The sequence below is a fragment of the Adiantum capillus-veneris genome, chromosome 26 (assembly GCF_014529385.1).
Source record: "Adiantum capillus-veneris isolate H3 chromosome 26, ASM1452938v2, whole genome shotgun sequence".
Classification (NCBI taxonomy): domain Eukaryota; kingdom Viridiplantae; phylum Streptophyta; class Polypodiopsida; order Polypodiales; family Pteridaceae; genus Adiantum; species Adiantum capillus-veneris.
Window position 1 is genome coordinate 74,876,539 of NC_140956.1, and position 24,327 is coordinate 74,900,865.

Below are 24,327 nucleotides of genomic sequence, written 5' to 3' on the forward strand. Positions count from 1 at the left end.
ATAACTATAATGCCAACGAAGTATGTGTTTTTTGTCCCTTATAATTGACCCTCGTTCTCGACCCATCATTCCCCATACCAGTATCTTCATCCTTCCCCGTTCCACGTAACTGCTTGAAAAATTGCATTCAAATCTGGTGCGTCCATGTCATAGGCTTGCCGGCCTACACTCAATTACAATGTATCTCCTTTCTGTTCGTCCTCTCCATCTCTCTGAAGCTCACATTCACTATCTCTCTCAAGCTTATTATCAGCATAAACTCTAAAATGCCTCTTCTTTGCAACTTACATAAGGCGAAGACAATTTACAAAGCACCATAAGGTGAGACAGATCTAGACATAGACACCATGAGAAGATAAGACAAAGATAAAATACGACAAATACAAAAATTATGTCTTTGTAAGAATGAACTCAGTTGATAATCCAAAGTCAAAAGGCACACAAAAATCATGTAAAAAACAGAACACTTTTTTGAAAAAATACCAATATAAATAATAAAACTAGAGCTACTTGGTTTAGCTTCACCATTTTGAACTGAATAATCACTGCAAACTCTCACACAAATGAAATGAGTCTAAATTCAATCTCTTTTGAGTCATGAATAACAATGCTCTGAAATAGAATTAGCAACAGATTGTTTGGCTTAACGCTAACAATTCCCACAAACGAAACGGCATTCATGGCAACTTACTAGCTCTGTCATCCATTATAAATGAGGATAATAAATCTAATTTCTTCATAAACATCAAATAAGCTCTAATCACTTGACAATTGTCCATAATGAACATTTCTATAACAGTTTCTCAAGTTTATGAGATGTTGGACATCTTGAACCGACAGATTTCATAGCCTAAAGAAGTGCATGGTTTCTACTGATAACTGCAATTCAGAGAAGCAATTAAAATCAAAAATCACAACATAACTTTAATGAACTTCCTTTACTAACCTGCTCCTCATAATTAAAAAAACCCTCTGTTCCATCAAATGAGAGTGAAACCAAAGAGCATGAAACTGAAACACTTTTCTTTGCCACCACAAAGAAAGGCTGCAGTTTGGAACCAGAGTCTGAAGATGACTGGGACACTCGATGAATACTGATGGCCCAGCCATGTCTTAAAGTAGAAAACATGAACTCTGTTACCACAAAGACCATGAAAAAACATATATGCATGTTAGATTCCACACAACAATGTAATGAGGGAGGGAAAAGAAAAATATCAAGACAGATGTGTGCATACCAATCACATGAGATTGTCCCAATGTTATGCAAGCATACTTGCCTCCATCACCCAGCAGCCTGCCAACCTGCCCATCAAATTAAGATGATATAATTGAATTCAAAATGTATTTCAAAATCCCACACTCCACACCTTATAAATCTCTCAAGGTACCTCAACAAGAAAACGAGTTCCTTGAATGGTTTCTTGACCTGGATCCCCAAGAAGTGCATCCAAACCTCCTTTGTCAATAATGACATCAAATGCAGCATCTGAAAACTGGAGGCCACCTAACATTGAGGGTTAAACTGCAATAACTCAGCTCCTCAAATCTCACCTCTAGTTTAGCACACGCAGAGAACATGTGTCCATTAAGTAAAACCTAGTCACATAAAATCGCGGCAAATGGATGCAAACACCCTCTTGGAATTGGACAGTGGACAACCTCTCTCAAATGCACACGCACATGCAATCACAGGGGGCAGCTCTTCATTTAAATCTTTGATTTTGCAACAACAAAAAGCTATTTTCTATCCTGGTGCCATGAGTCCGCAATAGTGATACGTATCCCTCCCTGGATATCACCAGGTCCAAATGCAACTAACCAAAATGTCTTATAGCGACCACGCAAAATCTGACCACATCGTCTAATGCGGCTCTCACAAAGATGATGCTCCTGTAGCATAAGAATATCAATCTCACCACCCACAAGGCATCGCTGAAGCTCCTGACGCAATCGACCCCGCTGGCGCTGAAATTGGGGTTCTCCTAATCCCTGCACATTCCATGAGACAATCCTCATGGGGTTCGAGCAAGAACCGATGTTGCAACAATAGCTAACCTCGCTATCTTCGAGGCCGGCTTGGATGGGGAGTATTCTGCATCCAAGCAACCCCGAGATAGGCGCGACTGTAAAGATTGTCCAACCCAGGCCCAAGAAGAGCGTGCCGTCCGTAGGGCTACCTCCTCTGTCCAAGAGTCCTCTAGCATGGTGGGCTCTGCGTGTCAGCAAAGAAGTGTACCACAATGTGTAGGAACACACTGATTGCAAGATATACTCAACAAGGACAGGGCCAAAAATCTCTGGGCTGTTTTCAACCGGATGCTAAACGAGGATATTTATTCAGATGCAATCACCTATGCTTGCATCTTGAAGGCATGTGGCACTGTGCAGAACACCCATATGGGCAACATAATTCACGTTGATATTGTTAGTCAGGGGATGTTGAAACAAAACATCATTCTTGGTACTACGTGTATGCCAGATGAGGTGTTTTCAGAAAGTACAAAGAGTTCTTGAGAAGCACCCACTCCGGAAACCAAAAAAAGAACCTCTCCTACGAGGAATAAAGAGAGAGGATGACAGCTTTCTCACCTTGGACTAAAGAATCACAACAATCAGCAGAAAAATACAGGTGGAGGAGGAAATTTTTGAGGTAGGGGGAGTCGACAAGGCTGAAATTTTGCAGAAACAAGTAGCAGAATAATGGCAGGGGATATCAAACATGTGGCAATCAAGACCACTTAGAGGTGACTCTCCTAAGAAGGCAACAAAACAATTATGTAGGTCCTAGCAAGGGTTTAAACAAAAACAAAAATAAAGGTTTTGCAGAAAATTTCAAACATGTGTCCTGATGATATTTATCGATATTCTTGTTGTTTATTCACAAAAAACCACATAGCGGGCTGTTCTTGGACCAAGAAAGATGGATTCATCAGTATGTGGAGATCAACATCCACTTCTATGGAAAAGTGGAGACGTGTCTTGTTCGATCTTGATTAGACCTGTTTGACCTTGTTTGAATCTCTTGAAATCTGTCTGAACTTGTTTGAGCTTGTTTGGACTTGTTGGAAATTGGCAATATGGTCGGACAGCGTCCCAAAACCCATAGTAATGGTTGGTTAAACAGTTCGAGTGTCCCCGGACACATACATCAAACCCTGCATAGCCACCAAGCATAGTCTCCAGACCTCTTGCAAGGGTTACATAGACCCAGCTTAACACTTGCATCCGTCATGACGGTTTTCACCAAGTGGTTGGGCACACGTCCCCGAATCCACTCTGCACTGTTCATGTGACACTATAATGTATTCTTGCTCAATGAATGCATCGATCATACCTGTGGCCATGCCATGTAACCTGCTTTGACACTCAAGCCAGAATCAATAGCAACTGGCACGTGTTTCACTTGATCACTAAAATGTTTCATGTCTTAAACAATTCATCCATTCGAACACGTCGAAACGTATTTCAAGGTGACCATTAGGGTTTCACACACACACACACACACACTTTTTTTTTTCTAATGTCACATTGAATTACAAATGGGAAACCTCAAGGCGAGGAAACCCATAGAAAGTATTACAAACTATAACTCAAAAACAATCAAAGTAGAGCTGGTAACAGCTAACAAGGAGCTCGTCCAAGTCATAGGCAACTTGAAGAGACTGTCTAAGAGATATCTTGAAGAAAGAAACATATTCCACTTGAATCTGCTGAAACATGAGAGAATTCCTGCTCTCCACACTGTCCATAGTACCCAGAATCTAACCCGGCCAAAAAAGTATGCATACAACCGAAGCAAAGGCGAAAGCACTCCAAAGATCCAGAAAAATTTACCAAATTGTGACCGAGGAAAACGCGAGCGAATAGCTGAAGAGATGCTATCCACAAATTGTCGCGTACAAGAACAAGACCACAGCAGATGTGGAACATTCTCAAGCAGCACAACGAACGCATCACGAAGAGGCCAATCTCCTAGAGCACAATAATTTGCCAGTGGGGAGAACCCCAACAATACATCTCCACATGAACAAACGCTTCTTGAGAGGTAGCTTAGCATGCGACACTTTCATAACTTCACTCCGCCACCAAGTAACACTCTTATTCATATTCCATACCTTGTTACGGTGTTCTTGGATCCAGCAAGATGACTGCAAATGAAAGTACACTTTCTTTGCAGATATCGAACCAATCGAAGAACCAGCATAGAGCCAATCGCAAATTCGATTGTCTTCAACCAGTGGCGGGATGGGAGATATAGAGTCGACCAACTCCTTAATGGTGTCCCACATGCGCCTATAGTGTAACCCAAGTCCAAAGGTAAGAGCAGCCTGTCTGAACAAGAGCACCCGTCCTTCAGTGTCTATCACATCTATTATCATGTCAATACCTTTGCGGGAGAGAAAGTAATCCTGTCTAGGAGAGTGTTGAACAAGAGTCTGAGCAAAAGCTCTACTCCAATGCAAACTCTCCAATCGAAGTGAATTTCCAGAAGCAAAGGGACATCCCAGAATTGTAGCTTCAATTTTTCCAAAAGCCACATCCCAATATGACGGCTGCCAATGGCCGAAAGCTGGCGTGGAAGCCGCATGAGAGCACAAAAACGCAAGCATCTGCGTCCAAGGCTGTTTTTGCTCAACTTGCATCAACAACAAAGTAGCCTTCCTTGTTGTACCATGAGAACACAAATGAAGGATATTCAAGCCACCACAACGTTTTGGAGTACAAAGCTTATCCATCGCAAGCAATCGCAAGCCTTTTTTGTGAGAGGAAGTGGACCAGAAGTGCTCCAGAATCCGAGACATGAAATCCCGAAGACGACGGGGTGGCCAATGCAACAATGACAAGAAAAATTGCATGTATGCCACCTAAATAAACTGCACTATTCTAATTCTTACATGGAGCGGCCAGGTAGACAATTTCCAATAATGCAATTTAGACCTCAGTTTATTCTCAACCCATTGCAACAACTTCACATTATTAACCGACCAAGCCAACGGATAACCAAGATGCCTCACAATTTGATCAGGCTTCACTATTTCACTTGGCCATAACATAGCATGCCAATCTATTTGATGCAACGGCAATAATTTAGATTTTCAGAGATTCACTTGCAGACCTACAGCCAACCCATAAACATGTAGTGCTTCCATAACACAACAAACATCCTCAGGTTGATTTCTAGGCCAAAACATGGAGTCATCCGCATACGCTTGTGCCACAAAATGATCATGAGCTCGCAGTTGCAATCCATGTAGCCGACCAGAAGCTGTTAAGGAGTCCAGATACAACAACAAAGGATGTGTAGAAATAGCATACAACATGGCACTCAAAGGGCATCCTTGCCTGACCGATCGACCAAGATCCCATAACCGAGTCAGCTCACCATCAAGTATTCCGACAGATTGACTGTTTTCATAAAGAAAATAGACTACTCGACGTATCTTGGACCCAAAGCCCAAAGCCGTCATTTGAGCAATGAAGTCCCAATGAACAACGTCAAATGCTTTCTCTGCATGATAAGCACACCTTGTCCAGTGTATTTTGCATACTCAATTCCAATAAAAGCGGTCGCAATATTATCCATAATTTGCCAGCGAGGGATAAATCCATACTGAGCCGGATGTATGCCGGAAAACAAATGGTCAGCAACACGTGTAGCTATCATTTTCGACAACAATTTGTAAACGACGGCATAAGCGTTATTGGACGCCAATGTAAGAAGGATTCACACAATGCTTGCTTAGGCAACAATTTCACCGGCCCTTCTTTCCACGATTGTGGCAATAATTGCGTGGTCCATGCATGATTTATCATGAAAAGGAGAGGCTACTTAAGGGATTCCCAAAAGCGAAGGAAAAATTCAACCGTAAGCCCATCTCGTCCATGCGATTTCTAACGACCAAGATGTAACAAACTGTAGTGCAACTCATCCTCAGTAAAACGGGTCTCAAGGGTAGCTACATCATTCATTGTCAATATAGGATGTACATAAGACGACAATAACTCTCTAGCTTGCAAAACCTCACTCGAGGGAGCGTCAGGCTTGGCAAAAATGATCCCCCATTGAGTCTGCCAATTGACCTTTCGTGGTCGTCCATTGCTCAGCCTCGTCTTTAACCCTTTTGATAGAGGCAGAAGTCCTCGAATGATGCAAGTGCTTAAAAAATTGTTTCAATGAACAACTTTTATCCATAAAAGCGTATTGCCTAGATCTAATTTTCCATTTTTCAAGTTTTCTCTTATCATTATGTCTCAACGAGGTTTTAGCTGCACATAATTCCTCTTGTTCTAAATCAGTAAGCCTTCTAGTACCTACAAGACTTCCCAAGGCTTGACAGGTCGCCTTATCTTCCTGCACTTTATTTCTCAATTGGTACATGTACCACGAACCATAATCCTTTATGACTGCCTGAAAAAGGAGGGGATGTCATTGTGCATGTGGACAAGCTACTTCAGGTCTAGGGTTCAGGTCAGCTTAGGAACTGTTCTGGCACCTTTGTGAGCCTGTGCGCAGGCCGTGCATGTCCAGGCACTTAGAGAAGTTGCATATCCTCTAGTTGCACACAGCATGATCATCAGCATCACAATCAGTATGCTAAGCTACTATAAATAAAACCTAGCACTAGCACTTTTTGGCAGAAGAGGCAGCAGAAGTTCCAGCAACTTGCAGTGCACCTTCTCAGCAAGACCGGCAGCCAGCAGCGGAGCAGATAGCGTTTTTGGCTACAGATCAGCCTAGCGTTCTCTGCTACAGATTCAGATAGCGTTTTCAGCAGTTAGCAGATCAGCCTTGGCGTTTCTTCTACAGATCAACTGGCGTTTTTAGTTTGCAGCACTTAGCCTAGCGTTTGCGGATTCCGGCGTCGGATCAGCCCCAGTGCATCAGTGTTTTCAGTTTTCAACACTTAGACACCGCAGATTCAGCCCCTAGCCTCGCAGATCTCACTTACCCGCAGTAGATCCTCGCCGTACCGTCAGATCAGCCAGCGTTTTCAGATTCAGCACGCTGTCCGCAGTTTTCAGCATCTGCGTTTTCAGCGCATCGTCGTCGCGTCGTCGCCATCGCCGACACAATGTTAGAATTCAGCAAAAAGTCAGCATTTGCAGATTTCAGCCCTAGCATTTTCAGATTTCAGCCCGTCCTCATCCTCGTAATCATTGTGGTCGACATCGTCGGCAAGTCCATTGCATCTAGACCATTGTACCAGATTTGTGCAATCAATAGCATAGACCTCTCTCGCCACAGAGAGGGGGGCCCTTGGAGGAGGGTTTGAGAACCGTCTAGTGTCGTATTCTTCTCTCTCTCTCTCTCTCTCTCTCTCTCTCTCTCTCTCTCTCTCTCTTTGTTCACAGGTTCAGTTTCAGGAGCCTCGGACGAAGCTCTCGCTCTTTGACACTCTGGTGGCTTCTGCATTGCTTTATGGAGCTGAGATTTGGGGACCTTCATTGGATCATCACGGGAGGACAGGCCGCACTGATGGATGGGGGGACATGGAGAAGCCTCTGGTCTCTATGATCTCGCGGCTCATTAGAGCCAAGGCCTCAGTACCACGTGCTATTGTTCGAGCAGAGCTAGCGGCCCCCCCACTAGTGGTTGAGGCGCTCACCAGATCTATCTCCTTCATACACCGCATGTGCGAACTTCCCAGAGACAGATATTCCCACCTTGCACTTGAGTCCTCTCGACAATTAGCCATGCAGGGAGATACAGCATGCTGGTATGGGTAGATGACATCATGGTTTCAGGCGCATGGGTTCAGCATAGACAGATTGCCTCCCTTCCAGTACTCACTGGATGCACCCTCTCTGACCTTACACAGTCAGAGATCACCAAGCTCATCCTCCAGGACTTGACTCAGCTAGACACCAGGAGGACATGGATACAGCCAGCACAAGAGCTGGGCACGAAGATGGCTTTTTACAGAGAGCATCTCCTCCAGCTTACGGTTGATGGCTTTGTGACGAGGCCCAGATACATGGACACCCACTTGTCTCATGGGGTACGATGTGCTATCGGCCAGATACGCACATCTTCACACCAGCTTCGGATCGAGACTGGGAGATACAGCGGAGTACCAGCAGAGGCCAGGACATGCCCCCTGTGTGACATCGAGCCTGAGACAGAGTTGCACTACGCATGCCACTGCCCCGTGTAGTACGAGATACGAGGCCGCTTCCATTGCTTGTTCAGAGAGGGCTTTGGACCATTCTCTAGAGTCCTGCAGTACGAGGATCAGAGATGCTTGGGTTTGTTTTTTCTCGAGCTACGCAGACACAGAGAGGCTCTGATGAGAGGAGAGGCTAGCCAATCTCAGAGACAGATCACAGATTTCTTTAGAGCTGCCACCACTGGACACCCGGAGGAGTTACTACCACAGCAAAGCTCGTCGTCTCACACCAGAGGCACATTGATCGACCGAGCGACTGAGCTGGGGAGATCCAGACGCCCACGACTGCGAAGGACTACACAGCATCGGCGGAGGCTGCATCAGAGGATTCGGATCACTTTGGCTCGACATGCACGACGCCTGGTCAGACTACTGACCATGGAGGAGATTGATGAGATCCGCCAGCGACCGATGCTGGATCTCTTGTGATCTAGCTATCCCAGCTAGCTGCTTAGTTCACACCTAGTAGTTTAGGATTCCATAGTATTTTATTGACATTTGTCATTTCATTTTTGTCATCTTGTTACTCTGACTTTGTATCAGATCCACCACATTGTAACTTTCTGGTCTCATAGGTCACTTTGGCCTTTTGAAGACGTTAATATAACATTTCATTTCTCTCTCTCTCTCTCTCTCTCTCTCTCTCTCTCTCTCTCTCTCTCTCTCTCTCTCTCTCTCCGGCTGCCTGCGTTGCTCACGCCCTGCCTCCTGCTACCACCCATGTTGTTGCTGCTCGCGCTGCTGCTGCCTGCATTGCTCACACGCTGCCTCCTGCTGCCTGCATTGTTCATCCCCAACACCCTCTCGCCCAGTCAGCCCCGCCACACCACCCCCGCCCCCAAACCCCCCCCGTCCCCACCCAACAGGTAAAGTGTCTGTCCGTCAGAAATCACCCCCCCCCACAAGCAAAAATTCAGAATTACAGGGAAAACAGGAAATTCCAAAAAAATTCAGATTGGAGAATTTTGAAAGAAATTGCAAGGACCTGCAGGTTTACAAAAGGCAGAAATTGCAAGGATTTTTTTTGGCAAAAATTGCAAGGACCTACAGATTTACAAACACAGAACAGCTTTGACAAAAACTAGCAGAAAATCAGAAAATCAAATATCAAGAACGTATGATTGATATGGGGAAAACATATGTATGCATTATGCAGGACATGGATGTATGTGTGATGTGGACATAGTGGGTTGGCCTGGCAGAAGTGCAGATTGTGTTTTTTATGGAGGTCATGAGCGCTTCGCCAGTGTGTAAGCCCCATCCGAAGGCAACCTTTGTGCTTACAAACAAGCAGATAACACAAATGGAAAGGGAGATGAAAGACTAGAAAGCAGATAGGGAGGGATAGTGGAAAGAGAAGGCCAACCTTCTTCAAATGTTTCTCAACGAAGGCGCACAGTGGAAGAAAGAGAAAGAGGACCTGCACACAGAGCTACAAGCACTTAAGGCGGACTCCAAAGGACTTAAAGAAGAGGTCTCAGCCCTCAAGCAAGAACTTGCTGATAGAGCAAGCAGTGGACTAGAGGAAGGGGAATTCCAACCTTCGGTGATAGAGGAAATCGAGGTCATCAAGGAGCAGGTACGGATGATCAAAGAAGAGGAGAAACAGAAGGTGGTAAAGACGTCTTTGTGGATGGATGTGATCACGAAGACGCAAAAGAAGGCGGATGAGGCCGAGAAATGGATAGAAGTCGCTAAGAAAGGGAAAGGGAAAGAAACCACATCTGTCCCCACTCCTATAATCATCAACATCACTCTAGAAGAAGAGCAGCGAAGGAAAACTAGAGCTTTGCATATAAGAGTAACCGGTCTAAAAGACCGAGATGATGTGGAAGGGGAAGTTGAAGAACTTCTCTACATGATGGGTAGTGAGGCTACTCATACAAAGGCATGGAGGGTGGGGAAGAAGACACAGGGCAATGGGGAGACTTCAAAAGGGAGAGATATAATCATCCGTTTCCCATCCATGGAGGCAAAGAAGGACTTCTTGAAGAAGCGCCCTACACTAAAGAAAATGGGCATATTCCTTGGAGATAACCTCACTCTCACACAGCTTGCGCATAGAGAGGTAATACCAGAGATTCAAGCGGCAAGGGAGAAGGGAAAGACGGCCTTCTACAGAGATGGCCGGGTGGTGATTGTAGAGCGGCGCTCCACATGACGGTGCGAGACCCATGGGACCACACTCAAAGTTGCCACTTGGAATTGTAATGGATCTATGCGACTTGATGTGGGCGCTTTTGAGGATAGTTTCACGGGAAGAGACATCGTCTTCTACTCTGAGACACATCCGGCCCGTCGGCAGTCTATGCCTCACATTAGTGGATATAGATGGGAGACAGCCTGTAGACAGGAGACATGATCAGAGCACAGAGGGCGGGGTTCAAGAGGAGTGGCAGTGTTATTCAGGGAGGAGTTGCAGCCATTGATACATATAGCCCGCAGGGATGAGCAAGCTAGGTACATGTGGGTGAGATTGAGAGCAGAGACAGACAAATATCTTTACATTGCTATTTGCTACTTTCCCCCGAGCACGTCAGTGTATGCAGCACCCAGAGCACAATCCCCCTTTTCTATTTTGGATGATGACATATGGGAGTTCTCTAGAGATGGTGACATCATCATTCTAGGGGATTTCAATGCTAGTAATGCCCATCATCAGACAGTATTTTATGATACTTCAGAGGAGATGCCGAGAGAGCTGGATGTTGCAGAGACAAGCCTATCCAGACTATCACAAGATGGAGAACACACTGAGTATGGACAACACTTGATAGACATGGGGACTGCACATGGATTGGCCATCTTGAATGGCCTACGGAGATTTCCCGCTTCGAGGGGTTTTACATGCTTTCCACACAGACATGGAGCCAGCACAGTGGATTATGTCATGGCACAGCCGAGCCTCATCTCTAGTATCCAGGATCTCACCGTTGGACCTAGACATGTTGGTGTGGCAGTGGATCATGCTCTTGTGTCGTTGACCATCTCTTTTCAGTTTACTGTAGCACACATGCTACGGACAACAGCCCCTACTCGCTACACCTTCACACGGGAGACCGACTTTGTATACATAGATTGGGATCTACAGACGCTTATGCACAGAGGAGCCAGGGTGACCTCTGGAGGAGCTTACTACTATATTGACACAGACACTACATGATGCAGCACCAGAGGCATACCCACATACCCAGCCTGAGCAGAGATGCCGCTCGGGGAGCATGTCCAAGAACAGTTGGTATGATGAGGAATGCCGGGACACTAGAGCTAGACTTTAGAGAGAGGTGCTTTTGGGGGACATCACTCACAGACAGTCACAAATTGACTTCCGACGCCTAGTGTGGCGGAAGAAGAGGGCATTTTTGGCTCGCCTAGAGCAGGATCTATACCGGCTATTCTTGAGTCAGGACTCACGTGAGGCATGGCGGCTCTTTCAGGAGCACTCCCCCCCCCCCGCCATCACTTCTACAGAGGACTGGGGCCAGTATGCATCATCTTTGTACACAGTTCCTGAGCAGCCCCCCCTTCCCGACCCCCCCGATCCATGCCCACACACATGTGCTTTTTTCACCGCGGAGATGGTGAGGAAGGCCATTGACAGGATGAGGACTGGAAGAGCATACGATCATGATGGCTTAGTGGCTGAGAATTTCACGCATGCAAGAGATCTACTAGCAAAGCTTCTAGCAGTTATGTTTAACCGTGCCGAGGGTTTGCCTGATACTTGGAGCCTATCTACTATTGTACCTATCTTCAAGTCAGGAGACCCTATGGAGCCTGGGAATTATCGCACTATCATGATTGGACACACATTGACACGATTGTACGCATCTATTCTTGAGAAGCAGTTGAGTAGATGGGCAGCGAGGGAGGGGATACGCGCAGCCGGGCAGGCAGGGTTCAGGAGAGGTTTTTCTATTCTTGACCATATCTTGACACTCAGAGCCATCATTGAGGAGGGCAGATCACGTGGGAGATGGATCTATTGTAGCTTTGTGGATTTCCGCAAAGCATTTGACACACTGCCCAAAGCTAGATTGATGCGCAGATTACAGCAGATGGGAGTACCCACAGAGCTCATTTGGGGGGTCATGGCATTATACAGGTCAGTAGTGGGGCATGTACACACCTCAGAGGGTCTATCCACACCGATTCACTCCACTATTGAGGTGAGGCATGGTTGCCCGCTCTCTCCTACTCTATTTGGTATGTATGTGGATGAGGTTTCTGACTACATTGAGAGAGATGGTGATAGAGGTGCACAGCTGGCAGGGACATGGATTCCACTATTGTTATATGCTGATGATATTGTGTTGATCTCCGACTCTCTGGAGGGGATGCAACGTCACTTCGATGCTTTGCATAGGTTTGCTCAGAAAAGTTGTCCGTCAACCTTGGTAAAACCAAGGTCATGGTATTTAATACCACCCCACAGTGGATCAGGAGGTCAGTGCCAGCATTCACATACGGCCAGGAGACAGTGGAGTATACAGATGCTTACACTTACCTCGGAGTGGTTTTCAGTGGGCCAGCATTTTCATTGAGGGCAGCAGAGACTAGATTGACCAGAGCCCATGCAGCATTGGGTAGATTGGAAAGGATGTGTTCACAGGTTTAGTTTCAGGAGCCTCGGACGAAGCTCTCGCTCTTTGACACTTTGGTGGCTTCTGCATTGCTTTATGGAGCTCAGATTTGGGGACCTTCATTGGATCATCACGGGAGGACACGCCGCAGTGATGGATGGGGGGACATGGAGAAGCCTCTGGTCTCTATGATCTCGCGGCTCATTACAGCCAAGGCTTTAGTACCACGTGCTATTGTCCGAGCAGAGCTAGCTGCCCCCCGACTAGTGGTTGAGGCGCTCACCAAATCTGTCTCCTTCATACACCGCATGTGGGAACTTCCCAGAGACAGATATGCCCGCCTTGCACTTGAGTCCTCTCGACAGTTAGCCATGCAAGGAGATACAGCATGCTGGTATGAGGAGATGACATCATGGTTTCAGGCGCATGGGTTCAGCATAGACAGATTGCCTCCCTTCCAGTACTCACTGGATGCACCCTCTCTGACTCTTACACAGTCCGAGATCACCAGGCTCATCCACCAGGACTTGACTCGGCTAGACACCGGGAGGACATGGATACAGCTAGCACAGCAGCTGGGCACAAAGATGGCTTTCTACAGAGAGCATCTCCTCCAGCTTACGGTGGATGGTTTTGTGACGAGGCCCAGATACATGGACACCCACTTGTCTCATCGGATACGATGTGCTATTGGCCAGATACGCACATCTTCACACCAGCTACGGATCGAGACTAGAGGATACAGCGGAGTACCAGCAGAGGCCAGGACATGCCCCTTGTGTGACATCGAGCCTGAGACAGAGTTGCACTACACATGCCACTGCCCCGTCTACTACGAGATACGAGGCTGCTTCCATTGCTTGTTCAAAGAGGGCTTTGAACCATTCTCCAAAGTCATGCGGTACGAGGATCAAAGATGCTGGTACGACGACGACGCGCTGAAAACGCAGATGCTGAAATCTGCATTTTGCGGGCTGAAACTACGAACTTTGCGAGATCTGACCGTGCGGCGAGGATCTACTGCGAGAAGGTAAGATCTGCGAGGTTCGGGACTTGTTCTACGATGTCTAACTGCTGAAAACTGAAAATGCTGGTGCTTGTGTTGGTTCCATCGCGGTAGATCTGCAAAACGCTGAAATGCCTTGCAGATGCAAAAACGCTAGGGCTGAAAATGGTCTGGCTGTGGATAATCTGCTAACGCTGGGAGTCTTCTGCTCTTTGCTGTCGCCATGCTGTTGCCAATGCAAAAACGCTAGCTGATCTGGTCCAAAAACGCCAGCCTTCTGTTGTGATGCAAAAACACTAGGCCTCTTGGGGGTTCTGCTGAGAAGTTGCCTGTTAAGCGTGTGCTCCTGCAGCCTCTTCTGCCAAAAAGTACTAGCGCTAGATTTTCTTATATACAACTTAGTAAATTTGCCCTACCTAGTTTCCAACAAAAGTCAGTTAAAAATAATAAGTGAAAAATGTCAAAAATAGGGAAAATAGGTTTAATGCACTAGAAAATTCCCCTAATGGATTCTGATGAATTCTGATGGTAATGCTGATGATCATGCTGTGTGCAACCGGAGGATATGCATCTAATCTAAGTGTGTGGACATGCACGGTCTGCGAACAGATTCACAAAAGTGCCATATCACTTCCTATTCTAGACTGACTTGACTGAACTTAACCTTGGTCATGCTGTATCTTGTCCACAGACACATAGGGTTGGATGTGTCACGTGACATCGCCCTACTGCTGTTGACAAAAAACGCTACTGGCTGGCTGAAAACGCACATTGCAGGAGCTGATCCAAAACGCTAGAGTCCTCTTGCTGAAATTCGCCAAGGGCTGAAAATGCTAGCATGAAGGGGGGGTTGTCTTGCTGAGAGGGGATCTTGTTCTTGTTGAGAATTGGCCTGTTGAGCACTGCTCCTGTTGTGTCACGTGACACATCCAACCCTATGTGTTCGTGGACAAGCTACATCATAGCAAGGGTTCAGTCAGTCCACTCAGTCTAGATTTAGAAGTGATCTGGCACTTTTGTGAGTCTATTCGTAGACCGTGCATGCCCAGTCACTTAGTGTAGATGCATATCCTCTGGTTGCACACAGCATGATCATCAGTATCCCCACCAGAATCCATCAGGGGAATTTTCCAGTGCATTTAGCCTATTTTTGGCATTTTTCACTTATTAATTTAAGTGACTTCCCAACAAAAGTAGGTAGGGCAATTTTGCTAAGTTAATATATAAGCAAACCCAAGTTAGCACTCAATGGCAGAAGAGGCAGCAGGAGCACATGCTCAACAGGCACCTTCTCAGCAGGACCCCAAGGACTTCTAGCGTTTTTGCTCCACAGCAAATTGGCTAGCGTTTTTGGACAAGACCACCGCAGATTAGCCAGCGTTTTGCATTTGCAGAGCCACGGCGCAGATCAGCCTAGCGTTTTTGCATTTGCAGAATCCCGGCGACAGAAACACCAATTTCAGTCCCTAGTGTTTTTTATTTGCAGCACCACCTCAGCGTTTTTGCAGATCATCGCGACGGAAAGTCAAGTACCATCAGCGTTTTCAGTTTTCAGCGCGTCGTCGTCGCATCGTCGTCATCGACATAGAGTCAGAATTCAGCAGATAGAAGATTTGCAGATTTCAGCCCATAGCGTTTTTGGACAGCAATAGAAAGATTGCAGATTTCAGCCCTTAGGTCGACTTCGTCATCACCGTCGTCGTCGTCGACATAGCCTAGACTTGCATTAGTCACATGTATTCAGTTTGTACCAGATTGTGCAATCATAAGTAGACCATTCTCGCCAACGAGAGTGGGGCCTTCGGAGGAGGGTTTTACAAACGTCTCTGGCGTCGTATCTCTCTTCTCTCTCTATCTCTCAGTCTCATACACTTGCACGCACAGTGTCCATTCACTTTGTTTATGATCATATCATTCTCTCATTAAGAACGGAAGGCTCTACCTTCTGTAAGAACAAAAGGAACCTTGAGCACAATTCGGAGCACTCATCTTGAGCAAAGAGCAAACATTCATTCCGCTGCACCTAACATTGGTATCAGAGCTTTGGCAGTGTTCTGTATCACTCAAGGAAAGAACCACAAGAATCACAAGAATTTTTTTGCTTGTTGCGGTCGCACGAACCCAAGTTCGCTTGGGCATGTCGATTCCTAATCGTGTTTTTGAAAAGTGACAGGAATCCCAAGAAAGAAGGGCTTGTCTAGCCTCCCCTTGTGTCTCTTTTCACTCATTGAGAGCGGACCGTGCACTTAGCGGCCGGCCAATCGACGTGAGGTGGGAAAAAGCAACCTTGGTGTGAGCGCAAGGCCGCCAAGGGGTGCGCCCGTGGAAAAGAGTAGAACTCGAATGAAGAGAAGATCCTTCTCAAACGCGGTTTGCAAGCAAAAGAAACCCTCAAGAACCCAAGTTCCTCGTGAACTTAAGAACCCACAAGAACCAACGACTTCAGAATGGTCATCACTCGAAGTGGAATGGATACTTCGCTTGGAGGTGATGAGCATGAGAGAGGCGAAGAAGACTTTTTCCCACCAGGAGGTTTTTCCGACCCTCCCCCTTTCCCATCTACGACAAGGATTGCACTAACTCCTATGGAGGCTTTCGACAAGAGGATGATGGACAGGAAGTTAGAAAGCGAAGAAAAAATAGCAGCCATAGAGCGCAAATACCAAGAGAGAATGGCAGCCATAGCGCGTGAGAGCGAGCAAGCACGCTTGGAAGCCAAAGCAAGAGAAGCAAAATTTGATCGCGAGACCAAAGAAAGAGAAGCAAGATTTGATCGCGAGAACAAAGTAAGAATGCAAGAGTTCTTGCGACTCTTTTCTCAAGTTCAGGCACAGATGCAAGAGAATCAAGAAAAGGAGACTCTCTCAGTCTCTTCTTCTCCAAAGCATGACACAGAGGATTTGCATGATTGTGAGAAGCATGATGATTTGAATGATGATGATAAGCATGATGATTTGAATGATATTGTAAGCATGATGATTTGGATGCCAATGACAAGCATGATGATTTGCATGATCAACATGTGATTTCTCATGATCAAGATGTGATTTCTCACAAGCATGATGATTTGCATGCAGAAGATGTGATTGTTCACAAGGATGATGTGTTAGTTGATGCTTTTTCTAGCAAAGCTAACCTTGTTGCAGATTCGATCGATCACGACGGATCGATCTTGGCTCTCGAGCCAAGGTCCACAGAACCCCCTCAAGAAGAAGCGATCTTGGCTCTCGAGCCTAAGTCCAAGGAACCCTCACAGGAAGTATTATGTGTTCGCATGATCGATACGCACGCATTGTTCGAATGTTTCATTCGTGATCGTTTCCTGTATTTTAGTCAACATCGTTATGTGATCCCTTTTCCTAGGCATGACATATTGTATGTTGAGCACGTTTCTCTCATGAATGAGCACGAATGTATACGGATTTTTCATGAAAAGCTAAAAAGTATGCATTCAAGGAAGTCACATTCCATGTCTCTTCCTTAGCACGACACAGTTGTAGAAAGAGCACATCAAAGTATGAGCACCAATCGTGGGCATTTCCATTGTGTTTTGCCACAGTTGATTGCTCTAGATCATAGGAGAAAGATTCGATCTCATTGTTTGCGTGTATGTGGTGAACGGTTTGGCATTCCGTCTATTGGTTCATTTACATTGCATACACAGTCTTTAGAGAAGACAAGATTTTTTCCATTCACTTTACATGGAATGGGTGTGTTCATGGTTTTGTGTTGGAAGTGGTTTAAGGAATTTTTAGCCATGGAGATTCTTGAAGAAGAAAGAAGCATGACTCTAGACGAAGTTGAAGCATCAACGTCACGTGACACATCCCAACCCTATGTGTCCGTGGACAAAGCTACACCACAGCAGGGTTCAGTCAGTTCAGTCAATTTAGATTAGCAGTGATCTGACACTTTTGTGAGTCTATTCGTAGACCGTGCATGCCCAATCACTTAGCATAGATGCATTGTTGAGCGCGTGGCGGTGTGTGCAAGTGAAAGAGCACGCGAGGAAGTGCAGTGTGTGTGCAAAGAGGGGTGGCGAAAGCCAGCAGGAGAGGAAGCGCTAGCAGAACGAAGAGGGAGAGAGAGATAGCTCACGTTTTTGGGGAAAACTCAATAATTGAGTTTTGGGTTTTCCCACTTTTATTATAAGTGACCTTTAAAAAATGTGTCAGGTTCAATATGAACCTGGACAAAGTATAAAAATGTACAAAAAGGGGTTATTTAGGCCTTTAACCCAACAACCTCCCACTTGAAGGCATAAATGACGCCTTTAAGTTAACCAACTCCCACCAACTGTATGCAATGCTCATGTTGAGCCTTAGCAAGACTCTTGGTGAGAACATCTGCAGGGTTATTCTGTGAGTGAATCTTAGTCAAGGTGACTAGACCATCCTCCAATACCTGTCGTATGAAGTGGTATCGCACATCAATGTGCTTTGTCCGTGCATGAAACATGGCATTCTTGGCCAAATAGACAGCACTCTGGCTATCACATCCCAAGACAGGAGTACTAGCAGGCATACCAAGCTCTTTGACAAGTCTGCCCAACCATATGGCCTCTTTAGAAGCCTCAGTGGCTGAAATATATTCAGCCTCAGTAGTACTCAATGCCACAATTTTCTGCAATCGTGAATACCAAGAGACAGCACCACCAGCAATAGCAAACACATAGCCACTAGTGGACTTCTTGGTATCCAAGTCACCTGCCATATCTGCATCACAATAGCCCTCCATCACATATCTGCCCAACCATATGGCCTCTTTAGAAGCCTCAGTGGCTGAAAAATATTCAGCCTCAGTAGTACTCAATGCCACAATTTTCTGCAGTCGTGAACACCAAGAGACAACACCACCAACAATAGCAAACACATAGCCACTAGTGGACTTCCTGGTATCCAAGTCACCTGCCATATCTGCATCACAATAGCCTTGCAACTTCAGGTCACTTTTGCCATAACATATACACCTCGATTGTGTACCTGACAAGTATCTCAGAATGCATTTCACAGCTTCCCAATGTGCTTTGCCGAGATTGGACATGTATCTACTAACAACTCCCACCGCATGGGCAATGTCAGGACGAGTGGCAACCATAGCATACATAAGAGAACCACAAGCTGATGCATAAGGGATTCCCTTCATAGCATTCACTGCCACGTCATCCTTTGGGCAATCGGCTTTGCTAAGTTTTGTGTGTGGAGATAAAGGTACTCCAAGTGACTTAGCTTCAGCCATGTTAAACCTGTCAAGTACTTTAGCAATGTACTTTTCTTGAGATAAGAGAGCAATTTCAGCTTTCTATCTCTCTTGATTCTCATGCCCAAGATGTGCTCAGCATCACCTAAATCCTTCATTGCAAAAGCTGAATTCAGCTGACGTTTAAGAGCATCAATGGTAGACTTATGCTTCCCAGCAATCAACATATCATCTACATATAGCACAAGGATTATAGGACTTCCATCATTATCCTTCTTTGTATACAAACAATGGTCTGAATGGCTGCGTTTAAAGCCTTGAGACAGCGTAATAGTATCAAACTTTTTGTACCACTGACGTGATGACTGCCTCAAACCATACAGTGCCCTTCTTAGTTTGCATACAAGTTCCTTTCTATTAGGAACTACAAAACCCTCAGGTTGCTTCATGTAGATATCTTCATCAATGTCACCATGAAGAAAAGCTGTTTTTACATCCATTTGATTCAATTCTAAGTCAAGCACTGCAGCGAGAGCAAAAAGGACACGCAATGTCGTAAGCTTTACAACAGGAGAAAAGATCTCTTGAAAGTCAATCCCCTCTTTCTGTGCATACCCTTTGGCAACTAACCTTGCTTTATACTTGGGTTTTCCATCGACACATTTGACCTTGTAAACCCATTTGTTAGGAAGAGCCTTTCTTCCTTTAGGCAATGGCACAAGATCCCAAGTATTGTTTGCATGCAAAGATTTGATTTCCTCTTGCATCGCAAGCTCCCACTTACTGCTTAACTCACATGATTTTGCCTCTTTATATGTAAGAGGCTCTCCCTCATCTGTCAACATAACATGATGCAAAGAGGGCTCAAAGCGCTGTATCAACCTTCTGACACGAGTAGACCTGCGTACCCAATGATCTACATTCTCAGGCACAGGTTCTACATCAGGAGGAGGCAACTCATTTTCAACATGCTCATGCTGCTGAAAATCATTTTCAACCATGACAGGTGGCTGTCCATCCTCATTTGGAGCATCTAAATCATGTCCTACATCTTATGGCTCAAGGTTAACCGGCTGATTATCAATTTCAGCTTGCGGTAATGCATCCTAAGGCTCCTTTTCAACATCAATAGGTGGCAAGAGAGACTGAAATTTGACCGATTTCTTGTCAATTTCATAGGATGTAGCATTTTTCAGCAATTTAGCCTCATTGAACACTACATCTGGGATGCGTACAACCCTCTTAAACTGAGGCAACCATATCCTGTAGCCTATTTCACCCTCTTCCCCATAACCTAGGAAGAGTCCTTGGATGGACTTGGCATCTAGCTTTGTCTCAAGTCATTACGAACATGGACAAAAGAATCGCAGCCAAACACTCTCAAATGATCATAAGAGGTAGGTTTGCCAGACCAAACCTCCTCTAGAATGTCATTTTTCAACGTACTGTTAGGAGAGCGATTGCATACATGAACTGCAGTTTTCAAAGCCTCTCCCCAAAACCCATGAGGGAGATTAGCCGTGGACAACATGCAACGCACTCTCTCACATAAAGTACGGTTATACCTCTCAGCCACACCATTAGAAGATGGATTATAAGGGGCTGACAACTCCCTTTTAATCCCATATTCTTCGCAATAACGCTGAAATTCAGCAGACGTGTACTCCCCCCCATTGTCAGATCTCAGACATAAGCTTACTACCCTTTTGCGTGCTCACAAAAGCATGAAACCTCTTAAATGCATTAAATGTCTCACTCTTATGCTTTAACAAATATGCCCAGCCTTTCCTAGTGCAATCATCAATGAATGTAACATAGTATGATGCACCACCAAAAAACTTAACAAGCATTGAACATACATCGGAGTGAATTAAATCAAGAGCATTAGCTTTGCGCGAGACACCACAATAATAAGAAGACTTCTTTTGTTTACCATACAAACAGTCATTACAAAAATCTAACTTGGTGCCCTTTACATCAACCCTCTTCAAAGAGGAGAGCACATCAAGTCCCTTCTGGCTCATATGGCCAAGTCTTTTGTGCCACAACTCCAAATGAGAAGCAACTTCGGCCACTGCAAGAAACTTGCCAGGCAAAGCTTTGCCATGTAAATAGTACAATGTACCACTCTTGCATCCCTTGACAATGAGCATTGATCCCTTAAGCAACTTCCATGAACCCCCAGCAAAAATGGTTGTATAACCCTGTGCATCCATCTGGCCAACAGACAATAGACTCTTCTTGATGCCTGGTACATACCTTACATCTTTAAGCATAAACTCTTGGCCATTGTTTAATGCCAAGCGCACAGTGCCCATTCCTTCAATGTCACAAGCATGGTTATCCCCAAGGTAAACCTTGCCATACTTACCTGCATGATAAGAAGCAAAACACTCCACAGATGGAGTCACATAAAATGAGGCACCCGAGTCTACTATCCAAGACTGTGTAAGGCCATCATTCGCACTTAGCAATGCATCAATGACATCTCTACGTGAGATAAGCATGTCTTCTGCATTTGCTACAACAAAATCTGAGGGGCATGAAGCTGCAACCAAGATCTCCTCACTGTCGGATAACTCTGTGATAACCACACTAGAGGATACATTGACAGTCTCCGAATCCTTGGAGGAGGTACCTGCTGATTTTTCCCCTTTCTGATCCTCTGTCTTCTTCTTCTCCTGTGATTCCTTCTTTCTTTCCTGCTCTTTCTTGAAATACCTGCAATCTGGCTTCTTATGGCCTTTTCTACCACACTGATAACAAGTCACATCCTTATCCCTAGACTTGCTTTTGCTCTTGTTTTGAGTCTTGGTACCTGTATTTTGCTTCTGACTTCTGCCTCTCGTATTGTAAGCAGAACTGCCACCTTCCCCACCACTAGACTTGCGTCTAATTTCCTCATCTAAGATGGAGCTTCACACTCCATCATATGTGAGGTTGGGGCTATTACTCAAAGAAACCACAAGCGTTTCCCAAGAGTCTGGCAAAGTCATCAACAAAAATATGGCTTTCAACTTGTCCTCAAAAGGTTGAAGCCCAATATCCTATAGCTCACTCATAACACTGGTGAAAGCACTTAAGTGCTCAGAAGCCGACTTGGCTTTGTCAAGCATCATATATATACCTAGATGAATCCAGGATAAGCCCAGATTCACCCTTGAAGGAAAGTGCAAGGTATAGACCCATGGTAGTCACCCACAAGACGATATAACCATCAGCTCCATCATGCATAGTATTGACTAAATACCACGACATCCCCACTAACGTCGTTAGTGTCCAATAGTGGATGTAGAACTAGGTACTAATGTCACCAGCCAGAGGCAATTCCATTTTTGTTTATTTTCTCTTTCTTTGGGGAATTTTGTTTGTTTTACCTTTTGGAAACACCCCTCTTGAAATCTAACTGCCCTGCATTGCATAGCCAGTGTGGAACTGTTCAGAGAGAGTCCAAGCCTGAGGGCTAAAGAGCACTAAGGTTGGACAAGGACTATGGTTAGCCAAAGTGGGGTCATTGGCCAGCCAAAGCGGAATCCTTTGCTACATAGGCTACATTTCAATTCTGGGTGTGGCTGCAGTGTACAAAGAGGGTCAGATGACCTAGAAGAATGTAATGGAAGAAACTCCTAAATTTTAGGGACTGCTATTTTTGGACGGCAAAATGTCTTCGCGTCATTACGTACAGTTTGACATGGGGATCATTTTGTTACTCTGTGGCCAAGTCAACAAGGCTGCAGGTGAGATATTTTTAGACCCGAGGGTCTAAAGCGGAAAAATGCACAAATGAGTGACACTTGGCACTCTGAGGCCAGTTTACTACTTAAAGAGAAGGCAAAAACGTGATTTTCAACTGGGAGCTCGTTTTGGAGTGCTGTCACAGGTGGGAGAGCTTCAATGGAGTGCTGGCTTTCCCTCTATGTACAGTGAGGTGCAGGATGTCATGACCTACACACCTCTCACTGCTCTCTCTCTCCCCTATTCTTTATGGTTATGCCCCTCTAGTGGGCTTTTCATTTGACCAATGTACAGTTGTGTGGGTTCATGCGCGATTGCCGAGGCAAGAGCCTCTTGCACAGGTACTGGATTAGCTAGCGGCTAATCCCCCGCAGGTACAGGTGAATTCAGAGAGGTTTCACGTGCGAAATCCTGTCCGATTCAAAGGGCAAGTAGCCCTACACGTGCGGGAGCTGGAGGACTTGCTACGGATGCGACGGGCACGCGAAACAGAGCCCGAAACAGTGAATTACAGTCTGCTGTGTATTTTTGCAGGTTTAGGGACTTGGCCCTAAACGGACCCTAATACCCCCAGGAGGTTCGGGGACGCAAGGGGACCGCTGTACAGGTGATCTGGCGCATTTTCACGGCAGAAAACAGAGAATTCAGTGTGCTGCAGATTCTCGCTAGGTTTTGCAAAGTGTCTGTATGTGTCGGGAAAGTCATCTAATGCATGGGGATACTGACTGTGAAGGGTCCTAGTACAGTTATGCTGCTGAAATCGGGCCAGAACAGAAGAAATTCAGCCCAGATTGTGCGGGGCAGCTTGTAGGGAACCACAGCTTTTATTCCCTCTTTTAAAGAATAAAGAAATACCGAAAGGGGCGCCTATTTAGGGGCCAATCTGGTGTCTGACTCGCATACAGATATTAGAATAGATGCATTCTAGCATCTGTATCCCATTCCCCTCTCTTGTGTCATTATAGCACAGGTAGAATAGACGACTAATAATGGTGAAAGCTAAATCAAGGTTTGAAGTAAAGTCTACCGCCCTTTTTGAAGTTAACAGGCCGGTTACAACTAACATATGCTCCCCAACACAACACACACCACACGCACACACACATGAGCATACATCGACACAAAGTTCAGCATACTGAGTTTCTGTCATGACTCCGAAGATCAAGGGCAGACTCAGCCATAATGAAGCCTAGCACTAAAAGAAGCATGAAATCGAAAAAATTAGCACAAATGAGGTAGTTGATAGGGCATACGCACCACAAAAGATAGAAAGAATTAGCACAATATCAACTGGTCGTAACTCGGACGAAAACTTCACAATGTGAAGTCTGCATGTCCGCTATATGACTAAAAAATATACCTAGATGAATCTAGGATAAGCCCAGATTCACCCTTGAAGGAAAGTGCAAGATATAGACCCATGGTAGTCACCCACAAGACGATATAACCATCAGCTCCATCATGCATAGTATTGACTAAATACCACGACATCCCCACTAACGTCGTCAAGCATCATGTTCACCAGTTTGCGCATCAAATGCACCTGATTCACAGGGGTGGCATTCTCATAAGTGGCCTTCAACTTATGCCAAATTGCATGTGCAGCGTCCAAGCCCTTTATGTCCACCAGAAT

The 24,327-nt window shown here is 45.4% G+C and overlaps 1 protein-coding gene across 1 annotated transcript in view; it reads right to left on the reverse strand.

Annotated features, from left to right (window-relative positions):
• Window positions 1-24,327, reverse strand: part of LOC147423667 (uncharacterized) — a 113,238-nt gene that overhangs the window by 44,065 nt on the left and 44,846 nt on the right. The window contains exons 2-4 of the mRNA XM_086501680.1: window positions 1,392-1,496; window positions 1,239-1,305; window positions 947-1,134 (exon numbers count right to left, since the gene is read on the reverse strand). Coding sequence (XP_086357806.1) covers window positions 947-1,134; window positions 1,239-1,305; window positions 1,392-1,496 — 360 coding nt within the window. The remainder of the gene's footprint in view (window positions 1-946; window positions 1,135-1,238; window positions 1,306-1,391; window positions 1,497-24,327) is intronic.